This window comes from Psammomys obesus, unplaced genomic scaffold, assembly GCF_907164565.1.
Source record: "Psammomys obesus unplaced genomic scaffold, mPsaObe1.curated_primary_1811, whole genome shotgun sequence".
Classification (NCBI taxonomy): domain Eukaryota; kingdom Metazoa; phylum Chordata; class Mammalia; order Rodentia; family Muridae; genus Psammomys; species Psammomys obesus.
This window is the reverse complement of record NW_026585691.1, coordinates 995,112-1,022,921: the sequence shown is the minus strand read 5'-3', so window position 1 is coordinate 1,022,921 and position 27,810 is coordinate 995,112. Positions and strand designations below refer to the sequence as shown.

The following is a 27,810-nucleotide window of genomic DNA, read 5'->3' as shown; positions in this document are numbered from 1 at the left end:
TATGTCTGGTTACTGCTCTGGTAGAACTACTGGCTTATCCAATGGGCCCCCTGGAAGGGCACAATGATTAAATCTCACTTTTAAACTGTGGAAGAAAAGATCTGTTGTGTAAGGATTGAAATCCCAGAAAAGGAGGATAAAAACCAATACATATCCCACAAAACCTTGGAATGACAAGCCTGTGAACGTTTTCTGATTAGGAATTACAGACCAGGTGACATAGACTTATTTGATCAAAGGGAGAGATAAAATTCTGACACAAACACTGCTTATTTTAAGTGAGATAGGATAGAACTGCCCAGAAAAAAACATAATGTGAGCCATAGCTAACAGTTACATTACTTCTGATCTTAGTCTATATCTTTGAATGTTGCCATCACTAAAAACTTAACTTCAATTTAAACTATTTGTCTTAGTTACTGTTCTATTGCTGTGAAAGAGATGCTATGACCACGGCAACTATGGAAGAAAGCATTTAATTGGAGTTTGGTTACAGTTTCAGAGAGTGAGTCCACGACCATTGTGGTAGAGAGCATGGCAGTGGGCAAGCAGGCACGGTGGTGAAAGCAATAGCTGAGAGCTTACACATGACCTACAAATAGGAGGCAGAGAGAGAGGGAGAGACTGGGCCTAGCATAAGATTTTGAAATCTCAAAACCTGCCCCCCTTACATACCTCCTCCAACCTCAAAATCCTTCCCAAATCAGTTCTACCAACTGAAGACCAAGCATTCAAACATGAGAGCCTCTGGAAGGCAATCTCATTCAAGCCTCCACATTCCAGCCCCTGGCTCCCATAGGCTTGCAGCCATATCATAACACAAAATGCATTCAGCCCAATTTCTAAAGCCCCCAAAGTCTTTAACAGTATTAAGACTATTTAAAAGTCCAAAGTCCCTTCTGAGACTCAGAGTTATCTCTTAATTGTATCTCCTTGTAAAATCAAAAAGCAAATTACATACTTAAACATACAATGGCACAAAATATACATTACCATTCCAAAAGGGAAGAAAAGGGGCACAGTGAGGAAATACTGGACCAAAGCAAGACTGAAACCCAGCAGGACAAACTCCAAATCTTATAACTCTATGTCAAATATCAGAGGGATTATATGACTCTTTGGATGTCCCATTCCTTCCAGCTTGTTGACTTCAACACATTTTTCTCTCTTGGGCTGATTCTATTCCTAGTTTTCAGTTATCCTCAGCATAGTTCTGGCCTCTGCAATATCTTGGAGTCTCCAACCCAATCCTAGCTTCACTTGCACAGCTTCGTGCAATGGTACCTTGGGCCTCCATGCAGAGACTCCTCTGCCACAACACGGCTGCAGCTGCTTTTCTTAAACTTAGAGAAAGGTTTCACAACCATGAAGATTTTACTCCATGAGGCTGATGCAGCCAAGTTGTCTGCTAGCATGGGTGGAGCTTGGCTCCCTCCTTGAGTTACATTCGCATAAGCTTTGATCTGTTGATACCTTCCTTTGCTACATAAGCTTTCCTTTACTTTAGGGTATTGGTTCTCAACCTCTGGGTCAAGACCCTTGAGGGACTGAAGGGCCCTTTCACCTAAAAGGGTCACCTAAAACCATCTTGTATATCAGATATTTATAGTATAATTCATAACAGCAAAATTACAGTTATGAAGTAGCACTAAAACTAACTTTATGGTAGGTGTGGTCACCACATGAGGAACCATATTAAAGGGCTGCAGCATTAGGAAGGTTGAAAAAGATTCCTTAGGCATTTCCTTTTTATGAGTTAGAAGCTTAGCTGGGTGATGTCTTGCGCAAAGGGCACTACTCCCTTTATTCCACTTCTTCTTATCTCTTCCAGCACAAACCAAGGCTCCAACATTAAATTTCCTGGTATTCTTTTTCTCCTCAAACTGTACAGCTTGTATTTCTTTTCACCTGCTTGCTTTTTCATAGTAGATCTGCAGAAGAGTAATCACTAACAACCACATGACAGAGATAATATTAGATTATCTTGACATCTTCTCTGCCAATGATATTAGTTCAAAACTTTCAATTTGGCAGTTTTTTTTTTTTTTGGACAAGGGCAGAAAGAAGCCACAATCTTTACCAAAACATCATGAGGTCTCTAGTTCAGTTGCTAATATTGTTCCCCCCGAAACCTCTAAAGCTGGGCTTCCACAGTTCACATTGCTCTCAGCAGTACTGTCTTCCAAGTTCCTATTAGAATGGCTGTTAAGCCCTATTTATGGCATTCAACCATTTTCCTAATCTAAAATCCCAAAGTCCACATTTTTCCAACAACCCACATGGTAAGGCTGGTTACCACTCCTTGGTACCAACTTCTTTTCTGTCTTAGTTACTTTTCTATTGCTTTGAAGAGACCCCATGATCAAGGCAACACTCATAAAGAAAAACATTTAATTGGGGGCTTGCTTACAGTGTAAAAGGGTGAGTCCGCGACTATCACAGCAGGGAGCATGGCAATGGGCATACGATGCTGGAAGCAATGGCTGAGAGCTTACATCTGATCCACAAGCAGGAAGCAAAAACAGAAAGGGAAAGAGAGTTCACTCAAATCCCATCCCCAGTGACACACCTCCTCCAAGGTGGCCACACCTCCTAATCCTTCCCAATATAGTTTCACCAACTAGAAACCAAGCATTCAAACATACAAGCCTATGGAGCCATTCTCCTTCAAACCAGCACAGACAGTGTTTCAAGCTATTGCTTACTGAGTTATAAAATGTCTTTTAAAACCTATGTAATAAGGTAGAAGTGTTTACATGTGGTTTCTCACTGAAACTCAAATTCTTTTGTGTATATATGTGTATATGTTTGTGTGTATGTACGTAGGTACATACATGTACATGTTTGGGTGTATGTCTGTGGTGGCCAGGAGGACAACCTTGCTGTCACTCCTTAGTTTCTCACTAACCTGGAGCTCACCAATAGGGTAGGCTGGCTGGCCAGAAAGCACCAGGAATCGACTGGTTTCCATCTCCCAGCGCTATGGTCATAGTGTGCTCCTTCAACCAGGTTTTATAACATGTGAGTTCTTGATATCAGCCTCTGATCCTCATGCTTGAGGTATCTTCCTCACTCTCAAATTCTTTTTCAAACACACACACACACACACACACACACACACACCTTCTTCCTTTTTTATGAACTGCTCTTATAACAGTGGTTTTCAGTTTTTGAAGTAATAATCAGCCAACAAAGACCTAAAAGGCAAAGTCCAAGGATTCTGAATTTGGATGACACCCACGAAGATGCCATCTTCACAAGTGGAATAAATGATTCTGATGTAGCTGCTGTAAAAACCTAATACCAAATAAAAGTATTGTACTAAATAAATAGACTGCCCCCCTTTTCTGGAGGCAGCTCCTTTAAATGATATTTGATGGTAGCTCTAGACTTCAGTTCTTGTCAGTCTAGTTACCCGGGGTAGAATAGATTGTCTTTGTTTCCTAAATAAATGTGCTATTTCTTTTTTTCTCACTGGAACCTTACAGGACAGACAAGGAACTGTTTTTATATTATATGAACCTGTGAGGAGATACAAGTTGGGCATGATGTAAGTATGACGTATGTCTATAAGATGTAATAAATGAAAAAAAATTGTCTATAACCAATGAGATTGATGTTTCTCTTGAATTTTAACCAGCATGCTGATTTATCAGAAGTCCATCTTGTTTTATTTAGAAACTCAATTACTTCACAATGTGCCTATAGATGTTGGTGTCAGGTTTCTAAATACAGTTATACACAATTATCAGGTAGGAATCTACATTTAACATAAGCTTGCATACATACAAGGCTCAAATCTTGTTCATAGGGCACCAGCTCTGATGAAAAGGTAGGTGCTGGTGCTCTGGTGACCTGGGTAGATGTTATTCTAAAAAGTAGCACTGGAGCCAGTTTGGGTTTGGATGCAATCACAGAATGTGTATGCTAAGCAGAGTCCTCATGGCAGAGCCATTCAGCCCCATTGATGCTTTTGTATTATGAAAATGCTGCTTCTTCTCCTTTGGAGCTAGAATGTGGCTACAGTTTAATCTAGTACCAAGATACCAAAAATTAAACCTCTATCTATAATATCCACACAAACATGCATTCCTTTCATCTGTACAGGTATTTATATCCAGAAGACAGAGGCTAAGTAAGGAGCTGCCTTCTACTTCCCAGTGATATCTCATCCCTCAGCTCCCTCCTTGCTCTATGCCCTACCTTAGTGGTTTACACTCTACAGATGTACCAGTGTGATGCTAGGGCAGCAGGAAGGCAAAGACAACAAAGCAATTACTGTGACTCAGCAAACAAAGCAGACAAATGGATTTGATATTAGCAAGCCAATTTTAAAAAATTAATATTTTCCAGAGAAGGAGTCTAATTACATGGAAAAGATGCAAGCTCCAAGTACATTTTTTTTAAATCTCAGGAACTTACAAGAACTAGAAATTAGAACACAGAGATATGAACTCTTATTGTCCACCAAGCTAGCATGAAAGGTAAACTACAAAAGACAAGCTGTCCTAGGGCTGCAACTAGATAAGCCCTCATGCACATAGTACAAGGTAGGGGGCCAGGTACACCAAATCCAGATTAGGATTCAGGTGGTTAGGAACAGGTCATCTGAGGCAACTAGCTCACATCGCTAGCAAAATTTCAACCACAAAAAGTAAATAAACAGTCTGAAAATAATGAAGAGGGAACTTGACTATAGGACTTTGACTATTTAAAAATGAGGCCACTTTGGGAGATGCAAATCAATAGAGGGCCGGCATGAAGAAAGCCTATCAGAAAGTGACAAGGCCCAGCAGCATCAGGAGCAAGATTTGTGTCTCAAAAATGACAGGTGGCACAGGGAAGTAGTGATAGAACACAGGAAAACCTCCTGGTATAATGGCCACAGGAAGATTTATGCAGGTGGGTCCCTGGGCTTAGAATTACCAGGCAAGATGAAAACCACTGTAGAATTCAAAAGCTATAAGGGACTTTCATTAACAAGCCCCCAATCATCGAGCTGACTCATCAGCAAGGTAGATTTTATACTGAGGCCCACAGAAAAAATAATCAGACTGGCAGCCAAGTGGAACTCACCCAGCTGTCCCTACACCTGCACCTGAAAGTTCAGGCAAGGATGCAGGTCACATCCCAGCTTCAGTGGCAGAAATGGTCCTATCAGGGTACTTCCTAGGAAGTCATTACTGCTCACATTCTAGGGAAAGAGCACCATTGATATAGACTTCAGATTCTTCTGCCTTCTCTGCTGTGTTGTATGCCCCTTCATGTTCTCATCCCGTACTGTAACCATGAGCCAGAGAGCCTTGGAGCAGGGAAGGACCATGGTAATTATAAAAATGAGAACAGGCTTAGAAAAAGAGATGTGACTTGCCTGTGTCCCCAAACACGTCATCTCTCCCGTGATCCTCACTCTAGATTTTTGTTCACTAAAGTTACAGTAAGTGGCAGCTTTGCAGAGGGACCCTGGATATGTAAAGAATATTGGGCTTTTGTGAGTTAAGGTACATCATAGTTTATGTTTGTACAAAGTTTGCTGATTTACTTTTTCTGGACATTAGAGAAGATTCCAGATGTCCTTGCAGTTCTCACTTGTATCTATCTGAATGAAAGGGTAGAATGAGAGCTATACAAAAGGAATTGCACTAAGTTGTGAATATGGTTGATAATAGGTTATTTAGAGGGAAGTGTCTAAGAGATGGTCTCATGTTATAGAATTTACACACACACACACACACACACACACACACACACACGAATCCTAGGACTTTAATAGAGGCTTTTTAGGAGATGGCTCAGTTTTGTTTGGCTTTACTGAAATCATGCCATGCCAGGTGTGGCACACCAGTCAGTCAACCTTTTAGGGAAAATGGAAGGTAATTCAAGAGGATATGACTCTACAGACCATCTATGTGTGGTTTGGCTTTTCTGGCATAACTTCACCATGACTCCATTTATTCTGGGCTATTTCTGGAAGTTATAGAATTGGAGGAGAAATTCCAAGGAAAGGAAACATGAAGAAAATTCTAAAAGTGAAAGAAGGCATTAAACTATTGTGGACCAAATATCACACATTCACACATATACCTATAATTTTTTAATGGATCTCTATTTTTAATGTATACATGAAAAATGCCGAGGGAGCTTAGTAAAGACAGGCATTCTTAGCTACACAAACCCAGATCTTCATGGATCCCAGAAATCTGTTTTCCTAACAACCCAGCATCTAACACTAACTGTGGTAATAAAATACAAATTACTTTACAAAATTACTTAGTTTGGAGTTGCTTTTGCCTATTATTTATTTTCTTGTTTGTTTGTTTGTAGTCGCGACTGTCCTAGAACTATGTAGCATGACCAGGCCAGCCTGGAACTCACTGAGCTCTGCCTATCTCTGTCTCTCAAGTGCTAGGATTAAAGGCATTAACCACTCTCAGCTTATTTATTTTCTTAAAAGAAAGTTATTTTCTAATGGTTGTCTGTAGAAGAGGTGGTCTTGTCCTTGGATTTGGGAAGTATAACTCAAAAAGCTCAGAAGCACTGTTTTAGTCCAAGTCATTCATTGGTAGAAAGAGGAAATGAAGACCTAGAGTTTATAAGCTTCCACAAAGTTAGCCAGCAGTAAGACAAGACAAAGACAAAACCCAAATGAACTCCAGTTTTAGGAACTTGGAAGCTTTGATTTCAGGGCTTGTTTTCAGGGGGTGACTGTTGAAGCAGTCTCAGTTTTGTCTTCATTCTTGCAATCGACCTAAGGTACATCTCCCGTAAATGTTATCTCCCTTATGAAGTAACACTTACTAAAAATGAATTCCCTCATTCCAAACATCACAGCACATGCCTTTAATCCAAGCATACTGCAGGCAGATCTCTGAGTTCTAGTCCAGCCAGGGCTACATAATGAGACTCCATATGAAATACTAATAACCCATACACTTAACCAGTGTTGCTTTCCCTTTGACAAGGCTTAAAATAATTCTCTGAATTTTCTCACATTAAAACACACAATAACCTACTTGTTCGACATGTTCTCTGGCCTTGGTATAAATGGTATAGAATAGCAGCAGCTGTTCATAAATGAGACATGTGTCTTTGAACATGAACAGAAATTGTTTGTTCACATGAAATAGAAAATAAATCTCAGAGAAGCCTCCAGAAACCAGAAATGCAAATGTCTTTCCAGAAAATTGTTAGACATGAATGACCCTTAGCAATGAGTCTTTTCAAAATCAACTGTCCTAGCTGTCCTAGCTTAGTAGTAGCCTTTTACAAGAAATGGCTGAACCTACTGCTATATTCTGCTAAGTTGATTAATAAAAAATATTTATTACACAAATCCTTTCTGTTGACAAGTTAAAATGGAGCCTCATCTTTCATATCTCCCTGAAGATTGCCACCTTGTGAGATTGAAAATACTCATTAAATTCCATCATCAGCCACACAAATGAGAGGGCGATTGTTTTTAGGCATGTGAGGAGAATCGCTGGTAAACTCATTTGTTTGGATATCATTAACAGAACAATCGGTGTGGATCTCCAGGGGGTCCTCATGACCTTTGCTCGCAATCTCTTCATCATCCATCAAGAAATATCAGTACCTAATATGCAAGGCGAGACCAATTTTAAGGTGAGGTGTTAATTAACTAACGATCCTGCTTAATTTCTGTACAAGGGCTGAAAAATACCTCATGCTGTATTGTAAACAAGTGCTAAGCCATCTTTTTTTTATTGTAAGCAGTACATATTTTACAATGAGCAGGGTCAATTTTGTAAGGTTCCCACTGAACCTGTTAGTTAAATTTAATAGTTTGAAACTTTTTCTTTGAAATCTAGTAGACTTGCTTTAACTCGCTGCCATTTTGAAAGCCAGGCTCATGAGACAACAGAGCTCTCTGATGTTGGAGGTGACTCTGAAATGCCACAATGGAACCAAAATCTAGACTGTAACTAATTTATGGTGTACCTATCTGTATTTCACATAATGCATTGTCTGGCTAGTGATTCCTGGGGAGCCTAGCTTCTAGAGCCAGACTCTCAGACCCAAGAACAATGTGTGTTAAAGAGAAGCAGAAGAAAAATCCCAACACCCCTGTGGGTCATCCACTCACCCCATTTGTCCAAGGTGGACTTCACCACTAACCTTTATAAGCCTTCTAAAAATCCAAATCTCCAAGTTCTAGAACACAGGAGGCAACTACTGAAAAGAGCTGATGAGCAAGTTTTTAATCCAACTACCAGCCTAGGCCTTCACCATGTTTGAATGAATCACATATATCTAAGGACTCAAGTGGAAAATTGCATGTTCCTTTTCTTTTAAATGGAAAGCTCAAGTAAAACTTCATTATACACACACACACACACACACACACACACACACACATATAAAATATTGCTCAATCTTGGGTTTAATCCCTTTAATAACAATGCTTCGCTCGTAAAAGTGATTTAAGACCTAAAAGACTATATTGGATTTTGTACATCATGATTGAGATAATTTTACAAAACTAAAGTAAATAACAATAATTTTATTTTCTCTAAAATGAACAAATTAGACCAAACTGGTGCTTCCAAACTTTTGCACTGCAATCCTGAAGTCCAAGGACAAGCCACCCTTTCCACTAGTAAAAAGGTTTAAGAAACCAAGTAACAGTTAAAGTCAACTTGAACTTGAGTTAGTAATGTTGAAAAGCAATTTCTGTTTCTTTACCAGAGTCTATGCTAGACTCTCATTCTTCCTAAGACAACAGACTCCTGGGCTCTACCCAAATTAACAAAATCAGAATCTTTGGTTTGGAATAACAGGGCCCAAGAATGTCTCTTTAGGCAAGGCCTAGTGCTGCAACACCATTCACAGTTACCAAGGGAGGTGCAATGGTTTGATACAGTTTGAGTGTGTGTCCAAGTGGCTCGTGTGGTGGAAGCTTGGTCTCCAGTTTCCCAGTATGATATGAGAGGTGGTGAAACTGGAGCTAGTGGGGAATTCTTTTAGGAAATCCTATTTGGAAGAGACTGATGCAATTTTCATAGAATACCGTATAGTCCTTGCAAAAGCACAATATTGGCCTCTCCCACTTTTGCGATCTCACCATGAGATCCTTCCTGTTGAATAAGTTCCCATGGTGCCATCTGCCCTGCTGTGCTGCAGTTAAGGGGTGAGAGGCTGTAGTGACAGAGGTGTCCGATCTAGGACTTTCAGCCTTCAAAGTTGTGAGCTAAATAAACTACACATGTATGTATGCATAATAGGATGAAATGGGGATAACAGAAATCCATACCTTATTCCAATTAATTTATAAAACGGTATTAAAACAATTCATTGGAAAAAGTAGTCTTATTAATATAAGGTGTTGAAACAAACAAAACCTAAAAATAATAAAGGTTGAATTTCTCTGAGGTACCCTTTCCAAAAAGTACTTAAGATGGATCAACAACCAAAATTTAAGAGTTAAACTATCAAATGCTTAGGAGGAAGCACAAGTGTATACCTTCATGACTTTGTATTAGTTATAGTTTTCTAGCTGTGATGCTTAAAGCAGAACAACTAAAGTAAAAACAAATTATTTGGATTTTATCAAAGAAAACATAGAATATCATAAAACATATGTAAAATATATATTTGAGAAGCCTGTAATATTCAGGGTATATAAAATTACTCTTACAACACAATAATAGAAAGGCTTATGCAAGCAAAGAATTTGAATATATATGTCTTCAAAGTAGATATATAAATGGCCAATGTATGAATAAATGTTAAACATCGTAAGTCATTAATGAAATGCAAATCAAAACCATAGCAACATATAATACCTAGCTAAAATGGCTATAATCAAAAAGAAAAGAAATAGCAAACATTTGCAAGGACTTTAGAAAAATGAGAACTAGAAACTTCACATATTGTTGTAAAAGAGTTTGGTAATTCCTTAATAAATTAAATATAAAATTACCATATAATCCAATAATTTTATTTTTGGATACATATGCCAAATTACATATATTCCAAAAACATATATTACATATATATGCCAAAAACATATATTCATAAAAGTTTGTACATTAAGGTTCACTGGAACATGATTCATAATAATCAATATGTACAAACAACCCAAATGTTTGTCAAATGAGAAAATAGTGAATTTCATTCTAGTATATGGATAATATTCATATAATGAAATACTGTGGAATATTGTTCAGCTATAAAAGAAGTGAGGTGCTGAAAGTGTATATTTACTAAAGCATGGATGAATGTTGACATTGTGCTAAGTGAAAAAAATCAGTCATAGAAAGATAAGTCCTGTATGGTTCCATTATATAAAGTGAGCAAAGCAAGGCAATCCATAAAACATGAGGCGGATTAGTGGTTGTCAGGGGCTGGGGAAAAGGGAAGAAAGGGAGAAAAACTGCTAATGGGGACAGGTTCCTGTTTGGGGTTATAAAGATGCTATGGAATCGCACTGTACATTTGCCTACTGAATTCTATATTATAAAAGAATATCTCATATTGTGTAGACAATTCCTTAATACACATAAATGAAAATGGGAAGATGACAGTTTTGTACCCAGAAAACACTGAAAAAAAATTCTTTCAGACTCCTAGCCCTTGTTTTAAAGTGTCTTTGGCCAGTACTTCTCAAATTATCTACTGAAGAATCTATGTTTGTTTTCTGACCTATCATGGATTAATGTTTTTTGTTAGATGCACCAAGTTGACTAGAAAAAAAAATGAAATTTAAAAAAAAATCTGAATATAAGGAAAATATAAACCTATTGTTTTCACTGTTAGATTTAACGTACATAAAAATTCTAGGACATAAGGCTTTGAGTTCTAGCTCATTTTTTAAACGTACATCAGCAAGTCCAACAACAGTGATGTGTAGATGGTGCTGGTGAGTGACGCACATTATGAGCAGAACTGGTTTCAACCACACTCAACTCTGTAAGGGAATAAATGCTTGAGGGTAGGTGTTGTAAGAAGTCTTTAAAGTAATAAATATTGTCTTTACTCATATTCACAGACTGCCATTGATGATATTGAAACCATTTTAGGAGTAACAGAAGAAAACAAAATGAGATTTGAAGGAGAAAAACAGACCAAAGAAAAGGAGGATAACCTGTATGAGTCTGTTGAGATACAATAAGATATATCATGACTGTGCATACCTGTCTAGAGCAAGAAAGAACAATGTTTCCTTTTGCTAATAGCATAAAAATAGGGAAGTTAGTTTGTTCTGTTTTCCAAGAGGTTAATCAAAACAAACTGTAATCATCTTTAAAATCTTGCTTATTATGTGATGTTATTTCACTTACTAAACTAAAACTTGTGAATGATAGGCAGTCCCTTCCTCTTTCCAAAGGAGCTTCAGAAAAGAACAGAAGGAAGCTTTTGTCACTCTAGTTTTCTTGTATTTTATAAGTTCTCTCCTGTTTCCAAGAGTCACTTAACTTCTACATTTAAAACACTGAATAAAGCATAGTTAATGCTATTTGCCAAAAATAAGTGTCTTCTTTTCCCAAAAAAATTTAAATCAGTATTTATCATCAGTTCTATTTAAATTGTACCAAGCCCTTATTATTTGTTCTTGCTTTCACAGAGTAAGAAAAGCCAATGTGAAGTTAACCGTGACATTGAAATGTGTCTAGGTGGCAGTATCTGCTCTTAGTTTAAAGACAGTGTTGCTGGAGTTCCCAGCGTCAATGAAAATCCCAGTTACTAATTTTCTGCACGATACAACAGTAGGATTTTTACGAGCTGAATTTTTAACTGTACCTTTTAAAGGACAAATAGCTGCCACTCTCAGATTTTGTTTCATAATTGTCTAAAAACATTTCTACATCTGCCAGCTTTATTGAAAGATAAATAGGCAAGGTACAACAACAAAATCACATAAGTTTTAAAGAACAACCTTCACATTTATAAAAAACACATATATTTGGGAAATGAGAAGTAATTTTTGCCTGTGGAATTTCAATCATTTTTAAACTGCTTCAGCCACAGGCTAAGAGTTCTGTTATAAAATTAACATTTCTCTGTGTGTCTGCTTTTGTTTAGCCATTATAGGAAATACATTAATTAGCCAGGTTTCCTGTCTGTGCTAGGTACGGTGATGACTCCTTTCTCTTGCCAGATCTCTCCAATCCATCCGAGAGGCCTATTGTCCAGACACTTGACGGATAGGAAGTGCTACATGCCCGTTAGAGTCATTCTTAGATTGAAGCCAGAGCAACATAAGGTCCAGGAGACTCATTAGTTCACTGGCACAATCATGTCCTGAGAGTAAATGAAACCCTCTGTCTCCTTATGGCTCTCATCTGCTCTGGACTTTAAAAGAAAACTGTCTCCATTTTGTTCAGCACAGCAGTGGATCATTCACGTGGCCAAAGCCCTCCTCACAAAACCATTAAAGCCATAGGGAAGTTCCGAGTGTGGACTGTGATTAGCAATCCTGAGCCTGGAGCTGCTGGCAACAGTAAACGCGTCACTGTCCTCTCCTTTTTTTTTTTTTTTAAACCCACATGATTGGTTTCTCAAACAATGCCACTTGCTTCCTTTGCATACATCATTATTTTATAACACAAAACACTTGATTCCAAACTCAGGCCTTCTCTTCAGATTCAGGTCCATGCTAAAATGATAAGAAGAAGGCTCTCTGCCCAAATACCTACAGCTTCAAAATGAAAGGCAAAATATCCGTAGACTAAAACAAGTCAAGTAATTAAGTGGAAGAAGCCAGAGGACCAGATTAAATTAGTGAAATGGTTTAATTACAGAACATATGCAAGGAAGCATAGTCCATTATCTTTCAGCACATATATGTTACAAAGATACTGTACAGCTAGCACACTAAATTTTCAATATGAAAATCTGTTTATGTGCGTGCAATGTCTAACGTATCCGAAACACTATCAAGTGAAGATGAACTGCTGAATTTTTACTGATCTGTGTTAGTAAAAGAATTCTTGGAAAATGGTGTGTCATTTCCTACTGCATAGTAGAATTAATTCTGTGAAAGATGTGTCCTACTGTCTCCTGCTGAAGATCTGCAGTGGCGGCGCGCACTCACACTTAGGAGAGCATCATTGCTGAGTGTCTTCTTAACACTGCCCACCTAACACTAACTCTAAAAAAACAAAACAGCTCACACAACCATACTGTCCACTGACATACCCCTGCCCACCAGCTACTTAAACTTTCCACTTACTGTACATTTAGTAGGGCCCAGAAATACTGGACCCGAAGCTCTGTAGTTCTATTGCATCTTCCCAGCAAACCCATGCAGATAGTTATTAGTACTATCCTCATCTTACATATCTAAAAAAACAACAACGACAACAAGATTTAATAAGAGTACTTCACGCCATGCTTTAGGTTAAATGAAAATAAATTTGACATTTGGTCCTTTTCGCCATGAACTACCATTTTGTGTAAAGCAGAAAGTTTAACAATTTTGTTTGTTTGTTTTTGTTTTCTGAGACAGGGTTTCTCTGTGTAGCCTTGGCTGTCCTGGACTTGCTTTGTAGACCAGGTTGGCCTTGAACTCATAGAAATCTGTCTGCCTCTGCCTCCCTGAGTGCTGGGATTACAGGCACGTGCCACTGTGCCCGGCTATGTAGAAAGTTTAATTTCACCTGCTCTAGATTACACAACAGGTTTGCTTTCATCTATGTAGAAAACAAATTAATTTATACACATCTTGTGATAAGATAAAATATATATATCCAAGATACATTATATCCACATATAAAATTTTCAAATGATAAATATAAAATTTTAATTTATGTATTATTTCAAGATAGGATCTCACTATGTAACCCTGGCTGGCCTAGAACACCTCAAACTCAGATCTGCCTCTCTGACCCCAAGTGCTAGATTAAAGGAATGCACCACTATGCCAAACAAATTACTTTTTTAAAAAAATCACTTTGTTCTAATTAACTCACCAATAAAATTATCATACAGCTACATTAAGGAACCCACATAAGACTTGCCCAGTCCCCAACTCTACATCCATGACTTTCTCTACAGCAGCTATTCTGAAGCAAAGGAGTTTTGTGATGTCTGAGTAAAAATATCTCCACAGCTCATAGATTTGGATGTCCGGACAGTTGGGAATAGCACTACTTAGAAGGGTTAGGAGGTGTGGCCTTGTTGGACATGTATCACAGGGGATGGACTTGGAGGTTTCGAAAGGCTATACCAAGGCCAGAGTCTCCTCCTCTGCTTAAGATCAGGGTATAGCTCTCGGCTGCTGCTCCAGCATTTGCCTACATGCTGCCATAAGTCCTGCCATGATGACAATGGACTGAGCCACTGAAATTGTAAACAAGCTCCCATTAAATGCTTTCTTTTATAAGAGCTGCGGGGCCATGGTGTCTCTCCACAGCAATAGAACACTGACCAAAACAACTATCAATTACATTTCATCCTCCCAACTTCAGGTCCCCCTCCCTTTTTTAAAGTAGTAAATTTGTCTTTGTGATGGCTATTCTAACATACTTTTAACTTTCTTGTACTATACTTACAATAAATATTAATATAACAAAATATCTACTTTTGAGTTGGCAGCATCATAAGTCATCACAATTATGTGATCAAATAAACAAGGTAGAAAGGAAATGGTATCAACAAAATTCTCCTGGGATGTGAGATCTGGAAGACTTTGGTGGGGAAATGAAACCAGGAAGGTGTTGCAGATTGGAAATAGGAAAGCTACATTGTGTAGTTTTGAGAAATGAGTATGAGGTCAAAAAGTGGACGGGACTTCTGAAAAGATAGAACGTAACGAGGGAAAGGGACCATTTCATTTCTATCATCCTAAGAACTATAAATATCTTGTTTCTCAACTGTTAAAATAGACTTTCTACCATGAGTGCTCTATCAGTAACCATCTGATAGCTTTAACAATTAATAACCATTTGTATTCATCTGGCACCTTTCTTCCAAAGAGCTCAAAGCACTTTGCATTTGTTATCTCATTAATTCCCTACATTGTCCCTGTGGGGAAAGTAATAAGTATCTTAACATTTAAATGTTTATCTTTCAAAATTTCTCAAGCATACATTAATTATATTTCCAAAAGTATAAATGTTCATTAGTTTTATTTTACTGTTCCTCTAGCTTTAATGTGCAGAGCTCATTTGTTCAGTTCCTCAAATGCACTAATCATAGTCTTATTTGGAAAACTCTAAGTTGGCAAGATCATGCCCAGGTGGAAGGGAGGAAACATTTGTTTCCGCTATCTTCCCTTCCAAGTACTAGACCCTGCTTATTTTCCAGGACCAGACAAGACTGGCGTGTTTGGGTGGGATGGCCATAGCCTGCCTTTTCTTTTCTTATTAGAAAAAGTTTGCTTCAATCTCTGCAATGCAAATGGGGTGTGCTGAGGATCCGTTCCCTTCTGTTATGGCTTTAGTGTGCCCCAAAGGTCTGCGTGCTGTCAGCATAGTCTCCAGTGTAACAGTATTGAAAGCTGAAAGATCAGAACCTGATGGAAGATAGTTAGGCCATAGGGCATCACCCTTGGAAGAGGTTAATGGAATTCTCCAATGTAGGGGTTAATTTGTCACAAGACCCAGCTTGTAAAAGAAGGTTACCATAAATGCTCAACTTTTGTAGACAGCTGTTGTTTCCCTTTCCCATCCTATCATACAACCAAGGGGCCTCTAGTCAGATGCTGGCATTGTGTTGTTTGTATTTTCTAGCCATCAGATGATGAACGAAATAAATGCCTCATTGTTGTAAAGAACCTAGTCTCGGGTATTTTGTTATAGCAACACAGAATGTACTGAGACACCATTCCTTCCACAGTATATGCCACAGAACTGTCAGCACTGTATCTGAGCTGATGTAAGAAGGCCTGGATAGGTCAATTGATAAGGCTTCAGATCCAGAGCTAATGTAAACTCAGCTATTATTTATACTGCTATCTGAAACCTGATGCATTTTCTTGGAGCTACACACTAACACAGACTTAACAAGGACCAGAACTTTCTGCTGCAGCCATCCCTCTCTCCTGCTCTCTAGTCTATGCATACCTTCCATGCTTTTCTATCTGGATAAATGGCAGATGGTAATACCTGCTCCTTAGGGGAGCCACAGAGATTAAACAGCCAGTGTTGAGAAAGTATTTCAAAGATGAAACATTCTGCAGAAATGTTTAAGCATTATTATTATATTGCTACTTCAAATGGAAGTTCTAACTTTGAAATGTGATTATACACTTTTCAGGAAAAAAAATCTTCATAACTACATATATAGGTTTATTTTTCACTCTAACAATCTATCTCATAGTTGTGAAACTTTATTGCACTTGATGGAGGGCCTTAGCTTTTATTAGTTTTAAACTGCTGGTTTCTGGGGTATTTATGTAAATGAGGGAAAGACACCAAAACAGTAAATAACAAGCATGTCCCTGCTGTTTAAAAATCTGTTGGTAAAAACAACCTAAATATAGCACTAGAAAATATAGCTTTGGTACCAATGCGCAAATAGATTTGGGAGGTTTTGTTTTAATTTTTTTACTTTGTGTGTGTTTGCATGTGTGGGAAGGCAAAAATGTACACACAATTGTGAAGGCCAGAGAACAACCCTGGGTGTCATTACTCAAGTACCTGTCTCTTTTTAGGATAGATTCTTTCCCTGGCCTGGAATTTCCAGGTAATCTAGGCTGGATAGTCCGCCTCTCTAGCTGCAGACAACCACCTGTCTCAGCTTCCCCAGCACTGATAGTACAGGTGCATACCACTGGGATTACAAGCATATACCACCATGACTGGCTTTTAACAACAAAAACAAAAACAAAACAAATTGGATCCTGGGACTTCATGCTTTCAAGCTAAGCGCTTTGATGACTGAGCCATCTTCCAAACTCCTGGGTTTTATATTTTGTTTTTGGATAATGGATTTTCCCAAAAACATTTCTTTGCCACTCTGTAACATTTTGCTTTATGTCTGCAGTTATCACTATGTACACACACGCCACCATTCATACATAAAGAAAGCAAAGAACGAGGAGAAAGAAGGGAAGAAAGGGTAAAAGAACAAACCCCAATAATTTGCAACATCGTGAAAAACCAGAATGGCATAAATGTTCAACAAGTCTTTCATATGTTATTTCCATTTTCTTTTATGGGAAATAACCCATAAAACCCCAGGTGACTATTAGATACCATATTTTACTATGTCTACCACATAATTTAGCCATGCCACTTGTAGATATTTACCCAATAAGAAAACTCATGCTCATAGAAGTACTTGTAAGAAAAACCTATAGAAACTTCCAAATAAAAACTGAAAATGAGTAAAATGCTGATAAACTCAATGACATAAAAGAATCTTTCGTTATATAGAATGAAGAGCTGCAGACAGAGTGTATACATTTAACATTATAGGAGTTATAAACTGCAGGAAAGCTAGTGTGGGGGTAGACTAGGGTGAAGAGAAGCAAGAGGGTGACAAAGGGGCAAAGAGGGTGGCAGGACAGTCGCCGCGTTGAAACGCAAATAGCTTTGCTATGTATGTACATAATGAGACGTCAAACTGTACACTTTACGTATTGTTAACCACAAGTAAGACCACATACTGGTTAAAGTGGGTAAAGGTATTTTAACTAGGATTGTGCTCGTAACAGCGATAGGGGAAGAGTCCAGTATGAAAGAGGGGCTGTTTCTTGTGAAATTCACTTAGGAATGCAGGCTCCTCCCCTCCATGGAGCTGGATGGTCAGAAGCCCTACCTTCATGTATTTATCTGAATAAGAAGTAGGTTCTTTTAGTAAACTTGAGTTTTCTCCAGCAACTTTAAGGAGGGCTGGTATTACCTAGGGCAGGGCTTCTTAAACTCTTTCCACTAAAAATACCTTTTCCCCCAAAGAATTTTTAAACAGCTCGGGGCACTCAGGTATATAGGCATGCCAATAAAAAATTTACTGATAATAAATTATAAACTATTTCTAAATTTATATAGATATAATTTTGCCATTTATTAAAGATGAAAGCAAATTTCCCCACTAATGAAATGGACATGCTGTGCTTATTTTTACATAAAGAATTGAGTCAGCTTAGCATTTGGTACAACAAAACATACAGTTTCAATAATTTTCAGAGTAGACAAATATTTATATATCAATATTTTTGTATAAATATGCAGTACAGAATGGTATAAGCATGTTTAGGACCATTTCAGAAATTGTTAGAAATTCTGTCCTAATGCCAAGACAAAATTTATTGAATGATTTTTATGAAACTTAAGTCAACAATTCAAACATTTCTTACTTCAAACAATATTTTTAATCAAATACTCTAATATAATTTAATATAAATATTAATTTGATATTGACATTTTGATAGATAATGATAGGAGATATTAACAGTCTTTGTTTCCTGTAATTAAACCCATGTTTCTGTATGAAAATACTGCATGCACAGTAAAAATACTAGTTTGTAACATATAATAGTCTTGAATCTGACCTGAGATCTTCCAGGCTGCGTTAACTGGAACAGCATGGCACAGCTGCCAGCACATGATGGTGTTGTGTGCTCAGAACCAAAGTGGAGTGAAGTTGTGAGCCACAATAAGCAAGCCTGAAACCAAGGTCAGTCGTGCTTGATTCTGAATTAATTTAGGTTTGGTACGCCCACATTCATCTGTGGTCACAACCCAAAATTTAAGAAGCTGGGATCTCTGGGATGAAGCCTTAAGCTTCATGTTAGTGTCTGAGACATCACAGGCCAATGTTGAGACAATGTTGAAAACAACCACCAAAACAATCAAACAATGGTTACTTCCTAAGCATGAATTTTTTTTCTGTTACATAATGAACCTGTGTGACATTAACGGAGAAAGTGAAACAATCCAATTGTATGGGAAGAGCTCACACAGAATACATATAAACACGTGAAAGGTGTACTATCTCAAGGGATAATGAGGTATGGGAGACAGCGGGGAACGTTGGGCCCAAGCAGCTCCGGTGCTGCCAGCAGAGGGCACCAGATCTCATTATAGATGGTTGTGAGCCACCATGTGGGTGTTGGGAATTGAACTCAGGACCTTTAGGAAGAGCAGGCAGTGTTCTGTAACACTGGGCCATCTCTCCAGCCCCCAGAAGGGCAAAAGTTTACATGTCACAGAAGGTGTTTTTTAATTTATTAGAACATCTCTTTATTCATTTATTTATTATGAATAAAAATATTTTGATATTATTTTTGTAATTGTATACATTCTTAATCTTTCCCACGTTCTACCCAAAGGACTGTGATTGGCTAACAATCAAGTTCTTATATTGTTTTCAAAATACCTCGTTACAATGCAAACCTGTTTTTCTAATGGAAGTTCTCTGTCTTTATCTCTCTGACTTTCTCTCTTACTCAGTGTGTGTGTGTAAGATAACATAGGCTGTTGATTCTTAGGTACACTGTCCATTTATTTATTTATTTATCTATCTATCTATTTATTTATTTATTTATTTATTTATTTATTTATTTATTTTTGAGGCAGGACCTTTGAGTGGCATGGAACTCACCACTGGTTGGTCAGCGGGTCTATGGACTCTCCCGTTTCTGCCTCCAGGCACTGGTTGGCCAGCGGGTCTCTGGATTCTCCCGTTTCTGCCTCCTGGCACTGGGATTACAAGCGTACAACACCACCTCCTTTATTTGATTTAACATGGGTTCTGGGAGGCAACTCAGAGCTTCATGCTAGCAAGAAAAGCTCTTTATCAACTGAGCTATCTCCCCAACCATAGAAGGTACTCTTTTGACTGAAGCGAAATACATCTTTCAATAAGAAGCTAAATATGATCCTATGTTGGAAAATGTTTTTATTTGGGTATGTTTCACTCTGTACACTGAACTTTCAGTACTTGTTAATCAACTAAATAATGGAAACATTTTATTTTAAAAATATTTTTGCCTGAACTGACAAAATATGTGCACTCTTTACCAGAATATCTTGGTATAGTCAGATGGACTAGAAATTAGAATAAGAATATTTTCCTGAGCACTTTTATCCCTGTACAAATCAGAACATATCGTCCTTTTATATATGCTTTTTAGGGAAAGAATGAAGAGTTGAAGTGTTAACTCTGATCTTTTCTTTATATTGTAACTGTATTTAAAAAGAGAGATGATATATTTAGAGATGATGTATTTGTTAACATTCTACTTTGCTATGGAGTTAACTTAGTCCCTAATGACTACATCCATGAGATGTGTAATCTTGGTGGCAAAATTAGCTCTGTCTGACACATCTATTCCCATCTTCTAATAACATCCTAGCACGTTCCTGTGTGTCCTGGGCCACATCTACTAAAAGCAAGCACAAGGAATTGCTCTGACATCCATGGACCGAAGCCTGAGAAAGGAGCTGGGAAGAGGACAATTCTCTTACCAATCTACAAGGTGCACACTGATTGTCAGGACACAGATTATGCCTAGAACCTTTTTTTTTTTTTTTTTTTTTTTTTTTTTCTGAGACAGTGTCTTACTCCTGACTGGCCTGGAACTTGCTTTGTAGACCAGGCTGGCTTTGAAACCACACATACATACCTTCCTCTGCCTCCGAAGTGCTGGGACTAAACATGTAATACCATGATTGGCTCTAAAACACTTTTTGAACTTCATTGTAAAGGCAAAATTCTCCCTTCGTAAATGTCTCATATTCAGTTCAGAGATTCTTGGCATTAAAACCAGGAAGACAAAAGCAGAAATATTATCAGCTTTTAAGCCTACTTAGGAACACTTTTCATAAGATTACTTCATATAGTTTTAAAGTCTTTGTAATTGCAAAAGCTTGTGTATATTATTTAAAAAAAAAAAAAAGAAACACATAGAAGGTCACATAGCTTCTTCAAAAAGAAAAACCTAAAAAGTAGGGAATCACAGAAAAGAAAAAGCTTAAATGCCAACTCTTATTCATAGTTATAACTACTGTCAAAATTCTAGAGTATACTTACTCTCATGGCCTAGGGTTTCTGCAGTACATCCCACTGCCTAACTCACTCTTGGTGGCCGGTCACTCCCTTGCAGCATTCAGATCTCCATTCAACTCTCACAAGACTAGGTAGACCTACCTGACCACTTCCCTAACATAGAAGTAATATTACTCTTTCTTTACCATGCTTTATTTTTCTATAGGGTACCTGATAATCACATTTCATATTATATACTACAAAATAAACTTTTTATTGCCTATCTCACCCAACAAAGTGTAAGCTTGAAGATATGTATATATACAAATGTATAAATGTACATATGCATAGAGATATACATACACATCTTCTAGAACATTCCTCTTCAATAGTAGGTTATTCGATCGATATATTTCACATTTGTACCTTCATCAAACGTGTTGAATTTCCATATAATTTATCTTCATGTACACAATACAAGAGGATTATTCCAGGAATACTGTTTTTCAGACTTTTTTCTTTAGGAATAAATTATGAAATCAGGGCTAAAGAGATAACTCAGATTAAGAAACATGCTACTCTTACAGAGGACCTGAGTTCAGTTTGCAGTCCCCACACTGGGCAGCCTACAGCAGACTCTAACTACAGCTATAGGGAATAAGCTGCCCTCTTCTGGCTTCCTCAGGTACCTGCTCTCATATGTGTGCACAGACATACAGACACATCATCATTTTTTTAAATTTTAATTATGAAGTCACATCAGAAATTCTTTTTCCTTTTTATTTATTACAATTTATTCACTTTGTATTCCAGCTGTAGCCCCCTCCCTCATCCCCTACCAATCCCTCCCTCCTACTTCCTCTCGCATGCCCCTCCCCAATCCACTGATAGAGGAAGTCCTCCTCCCCTTTCATCTGACCCTAGCCTAACAGATCTCATCAGGACTGGCTGCACTGTCTTCCTCTGTGGCCTGGTAAGGCTGGCCCGACTCAGGGGGAGGTGATCAGAGAGCCTGACACTAAGTCCATCAGAAATTCTTAACCCAAAGACCTCAGTAACAGCATAAATGGTGCATTAAAGCTCTTGCTGCTATTTAGTGCATTTAATGCACCATGTCAACATTAACTAGCTAAAAAGATTACGAACGATATGAGAAACCCCTAACATTTATATTGTTTCAAAGTATTTTCACATCTTATTGGAGTCTTATAATACACTCAAGAAACCACAAATTTAGAGTTTACATACTTGCCCTAAAGAGTAAAACTAGAATTATGACTAGATACAAAGCTAGGCTTATTTGTATCTGAAGTCTGGGCTTTTCACTGTACCCTCACTTTATAGATGAATGTTTCGTGCTAAACAGGGGAAGTGACTGGATCATCATTTCCTTAGGAAAGAATACATGGCTGGAATTAAACTTCAATGATACAGCCCTGGCCTAGAAAGTATGAAGTCCTGGGTCCAACCACAGGACAGAGAAAGAGAAAGAAGATAGAGCTAGGAACATGAGACTCGTGAGCCCCTGCCCAGAGCTCTCTCAACTACATGCTGGCTCAGTAAATTAGAAAAAAAAAAAATTCCTAAATGACCACACAGTTAAAATGGTAACTGATACACAATGCTACACTTTTCTGAAGATTCCACAGTATATGCGCCTGGTTCTGCATAGTGCTAACTTGATGACACTTGCAATCCTCAGCTTATTTAATGTAGTTGGGAGGCAAATGAGATTCCAGTGCCCCTGTTGTGCATAGGTGCTCAAGGAGCATTTCCTGCATGGCAGGGGAGTGCCCTATATTTACAGTATCTGATCCAGTTTAGTAACGAGATTAAATGTTAAAATTAGCCTCATAAAACTTTTCACCCTAGTTCACACAAAAACAATATTCTGAGATTATGACTTGCAATTTTTCATGAGTTGATTTATATGAACAAACCTATAAGGTTTTGAACCATTAAGCATTCGATTTAGAACAAAAAGTAGTGTACAGAAGAATAAACTGAGAAATAGAGCAGATTTGTTTCCTGTAATAATTATGAACAATATCTCAAACTCAGCATCCTTGGACCACTGAGCTGTGTAGGATGAATGTGCTAATTAATCAATTACTACCCAACAATGTACCCTGTTTGTTTACTGAGATGCACTAGAAACATGTGCAGATCTAGTAATTATTAATCATCTTCAGTAACAAAGATGACTCAAGTTCACCTTCATATTATTAATAGAGCATGCAGTTAGCGTTAACATCTTGCTTTATGAGAAACAGCAATAAAGAATAAAAGAAAAGAGCTGAACCTTCAAGTTGTGGTTCACGGAGACATTGGCTTGGACTAATATACGTATCACCACAGCAGACTCACATGCATCTCAACTGTGACCAGATGCTCTCTCCACGAAAATGCAACTTTGACAAACTAAGCTTTTATTTAATAAAATTCTAAGCTTTCCAAAAAGTTGTATATACACAGGCACACACACAGTAGAAGCTCAGGCAGGCATCTCAAACAAAATCCACACTTAGAACTTGACAACAGACTTGGATTTGTGATCCTTGTTCATGGTGTCCAAACTCCTTCACTCGTGACTCACTTTAAACACTTTAAAACATACTTTCCCATAGGCATATAAACAATTAGTTTGCAGCAAATATTGCAGCTAATCTAATTTTGAAAAAAAAATCAGTTTTTTGGTTTGATAATGATCATATACCCTTTTACGCCAAATTCTCTTTGAGCCAGATAACCTTCTAGATATTAGACTGTGTTGGCTACATGTATACTGAATCTGGCCTACCTGACAAACCATGCATTTATTATAGTTCTGCCTATATAGGTTCAAGTTCCCGCCCGAGCACCAGCTTACTCTAACTGCAGACCTCACTGCCCCTCCTGAAACTGTTTCTCCAGGTTGGCAATGAGAACTTGAAACACTGCTGAGGAAGTGTTTAGATGAGACAATAGAAGCAATCCAGCCAAGACTTAATAAATGCTCAGAGAGGGGCAGATATTATGATACTGATATTAGTGCCCTCTGCGGTCATTTCTAGCTTAAAAAATACTAAAACATGGACATACAGATAACATGGTATTTCATACAATGAAAATCATAAATGCATATCAATTTTTTGAAAGTTTTCTCCAAGGGGTGGGAAAAATGGAGAAAACTTAGTATGATGATATAGAAGCGAAAATCCTATTCCATTTGAAAATGCCAGTGGAATTTTCAAAAACCTTTACTGACAAATCATAAATCAGTAAGGAGTCTTCTCTATTTCCATTATAAAATGACTCAGGGCCCTTTTAAGTGGAGAGCTCCCTTAGGGCAGTATTTGTTTATAGATCATTACCTACTTGACAGTGAGACCAGGGAGCAGGCAGAGACATTGAAGATCAGCAATGGAGCCAAAGTATCTTCAGGATTTGATCTGAAAGTTATTTGTGTTACAAAAACTGTTATAGACTTTTCATAAATATTTCTGTTAATAAAGTAAGGCTCCCTTTAAAAGCCGGGGCTCTAACTATGATCCATGTAGAACGTGAATTTGACTTTATTCGGCCATCTTTTCAAAGGCAACTCCAAACCCTGACTATATACTATGAAGGCTTGTAAGCCTGAGAACATGCCCACATGATGGACTCCATTATCTACCAGCATATATGCTTATCTGGGTTACAAAGTTATAAACATATTTTTTTGCCACCAGGTATCAGAGTGCCAACGCCTACACCAGACTGCCTTTAATGAAAAGCTCACTGGTAGCTGGGGACAGGGTTTTTATACTTGATTTTGATAGATCATCTTGGATACATTTCCTACCTATTTTGTAGTTTAATTTCTTCATCTGCCCAAATTAACATTTTAAATAAACTAGATTAAAACCGTTGATCCTACATAATATAAGTTCCTTTCTCCAACATCCCTCAATATACTAATCATATTCATTTTCATCCATCCCCATTTATTAAAAAATAGTGCCTACACTAAGCCAAGTGCCAGCCTAGGTACTGGGGTCGCAGAACTTTAGAAATTACACATGTATCCTTAGCACCGGGAAGTTCATGTCATGGTGAAGGGAATGTTTGGACACAGGTGTCTGAGGACAAGGTCTTCAGATCCACCACCCACAGTAAGCACTTTGCCAGAGTAATTCTTAGTGTCACTCTTTACAACAGCAGCCCCAGCAGCCAGCCAACTCCTTGGAGCTTTCAGAGAACATCAATGAGTTCTACAAAAGACTCAAGAAGATCTAAATAAGAATACAGTGTTCCTTTCCTTTCCTAGCCTTTTCCATGGAGACAACCTGGTATAAAGCCCATATATACTGTCCTTGACAAGACAGTGTAAGAGTACAGGGGGGAGCAGTAAGCAGTGTTTGCCACTGATGGGGAGAATTGATGGACATTCATTTGGCTGTAGGGGTAGCTAACCCCACTGTTTTTAGTGCTGACCTTGGCTTAGAGGGCATTGAGCCACCAAGCAGAGATAGGTACCAAGGAAGCCGGCGTCTGAAGGTATTTTGGCTAACTGTGATTACATCCTAACCATGCTGGAATAAGAATTGGGCAAAATCATTTCCATAGTCATCCTTCCTTAAAACAATAGTCATTAAGGCATAAACTGGAAATTTTAAATGAAATCTTAAATATAAGCATTTTAACCTCATATTTGTAAGTCTTCCATATTTTACTAATATGATGACATATGCATGTTGCACGATTTCCTTAATTTTACCTTTGAGAATATAAGTGAATTAAAATCTACATCCTAATCCTGCTCTGTGTTAAATCACATTATTACAATACAGTGGTGTTTGTTTATCTACAGGTGTTTGCTTATCCCAAGATCTCAGAACATACTTGAAACCTCAAATATACTGAACCCTATATGTCCTGGTTTTTTCCTATACATACATATTTATGAAAAATTAATTTATAAATATATTGGTCATAATTTATTTTAAAAATAAATATAACAATTATAACAACATATTGTAAGAAGTCATGTGAATGTCATATTGCTTCTCTAAACAGCTTGTACCACACTCACTCCTCTGGTTTGCCATGGACAACAAGGTTCAGGTAATGGGGAACTACTTTAAATCAGGATCTCACTGTAAGGTCGTAAGAACCACAGGAGATGGTTGTGATAATACACACCTACAGGTCCAGCTACCTGGAAGGCTGGGTGGCAGGACTGCTTCAGCTTCTAAGTCTGAGGTCAGCCTAGTGGCACAGTGTGACCTTGTCTTAAAGCCCAATAACAACACCATGAAAATAAGTAATATGCGTGCATGCATACACGAGTGCACAAACACACACTCACAAGACTAAGTCTAAATAGATATTTTTTTCTCTAGATCCTTAATAAACACTAACAACAATGGTTAGAGATGTAGTTCAGTAGTAGAGTAGTTGCTTAGCATCCATGAGGTGCTGAATATGCCCCATACAACTGAAAACACTAAGATATAAAAACCTGGACATGTAATTGATATGTGTAATCCATAGATCGGGTATGACAAATATGAATAGTGATGCTATGAATATTCTGATACATGTGGAGAATATTAATGTACAATTCATGTTAGATGTTGCCATAGACTGAATGTGTCTCCCTCCACATACACTCAAGTTCATATGCTGAAGCCCCAACACTAATGTGCCTGCCTTTTGGAAACAGGGCCTGAGAGGAGGTTAAATAAGTCACCAAAGTGAGGATGAAATCTGACATGAATTGTAAAAAGTAGGTCCACCCTATGAGGATACAGGGATAAAGCAGCCATCTGCAAGCCAGGAAGAAAACTCTCAGAGGAGCTGAATTGGTCTTGGTCAATACTGTGTATGGCCCTCATTAGAAATAAATTTTTGCCCAGCATAGCTGTCTTCTGAGAGGCTCTACCTAGCAAAGGATGGAAACAGATGCTGAAACTCACAGCCAAAGATTTGGCAGAGCACAGGGAGCCTTCCGGGAGAGTTGTGGGAATGATAGAAGAGTGCAGAGGGGACAGGAGCTTCACAAGAAGACCAACAGAGCCAAATACCTGGGTCCAGGGGGGCTTTTGGAGACTGAAGCACCAACCAAGGACCAGGCATTGACTTGATCTAGGCTTCTACACATATATACCCAAAGGCCAACTTGGTCTTCTTATGGGTCTCCTAGTAAGGAGAACAGGGACTGTTTCTGACTCTGTTGCATGATTTTCAATCATTTTACTTTGGTCGGGCTGCCTTGCCAGGCCACCATGAAAGAGGATGTACTCGGTCCTGATGTGACTTGAAGTGCTGGGATGGGTTAGTATATGGGGGGGGGGCCTTCCTGAGTGGTAGGGGAGGGGGAAGGAGAAAGAAGGAAAGAAGGAGGGAGGGTGGGAGCAGGAGGAAAGGAGGATGGGGACTATGATTGGGATGTAGAGTAAACTATTAAATAAAGTTAAAAGTTAAAAAAATTATATTGTTTAAAACCAGCCACCGAATGATATTTGTCATTAAACATTGTCAAATAAAACAATATAGGTATGGACCTAGTAGTAGTACAAGGTCTATCATAAGCCATGCACATATTCACCTGTATCTGTCAAAACCACGTATATGAGGCTTGAGGTGGGAGCAAGTTCAAAGTCAGCCTGGGGCATTGCCAAACTGATTTCAGCAGTGTGATAAGAATTCCAGTTATGGTCCAGAGCAATGGCTCAGGGTTAAGAGCACTGGCTGCTCTTTCAGAGGATCAGTGTTCAGTTTCCAGCACTTACACAGTGATTCACAACCAGCAGTCATTCCAGTCCCAATTGATCTGATGCCCTCTTCTGGCTTCTACCAGCACAAGACATGCATATGGTGTACAAACACACAGGCAGGCAAAAACCCGAACACAGGAGACATAAATAAATAAGTCTTAAAAAAAAAAAAAAA

The 27,810-nt window shown here is 38.1% G+C and overlaps 2 protein-coding genes across 2 annotated transcripts in view; both read left to right on the top strand.

Annotated features, from left to right (window-relative positions):
* Iqch (IQ motif containing H) overlaps positions 1-7,598 on the top strand; it is a 190,510-nt gene extending 182,912 nt beyond the window's left edge. Inside the window, exon 17 of the mRNA XM_055596756.1 lies at positions 7,515-7,598. Within this exon, the coding sequence (XP_055452731.1) occupies positions 7,515-7,598 (84 nt within the window). The remainder of the gene's footprint in view (positions 1-7,514) is intronic.
* Positions 7,599-25,962: 18,364 nt separating this feature from the next.
* The window catches only part of Map2k5 (mitogen-activated protein kinase kinase 5), a 186,867-nt gene continuing 185,019 nt past the window's right edge, over positions 25,963-27,810 (top strand). Inside the window, exon 1 of the mRNA XM_055596747.1 lies at positions 25,963-25,980. Coding sequence (XP_055452722.1) covers positions 25,963-25,980 — 18 coding nt within the window. The remainder of the gene's footprint in view (positions 25,981-27,810) is intronic.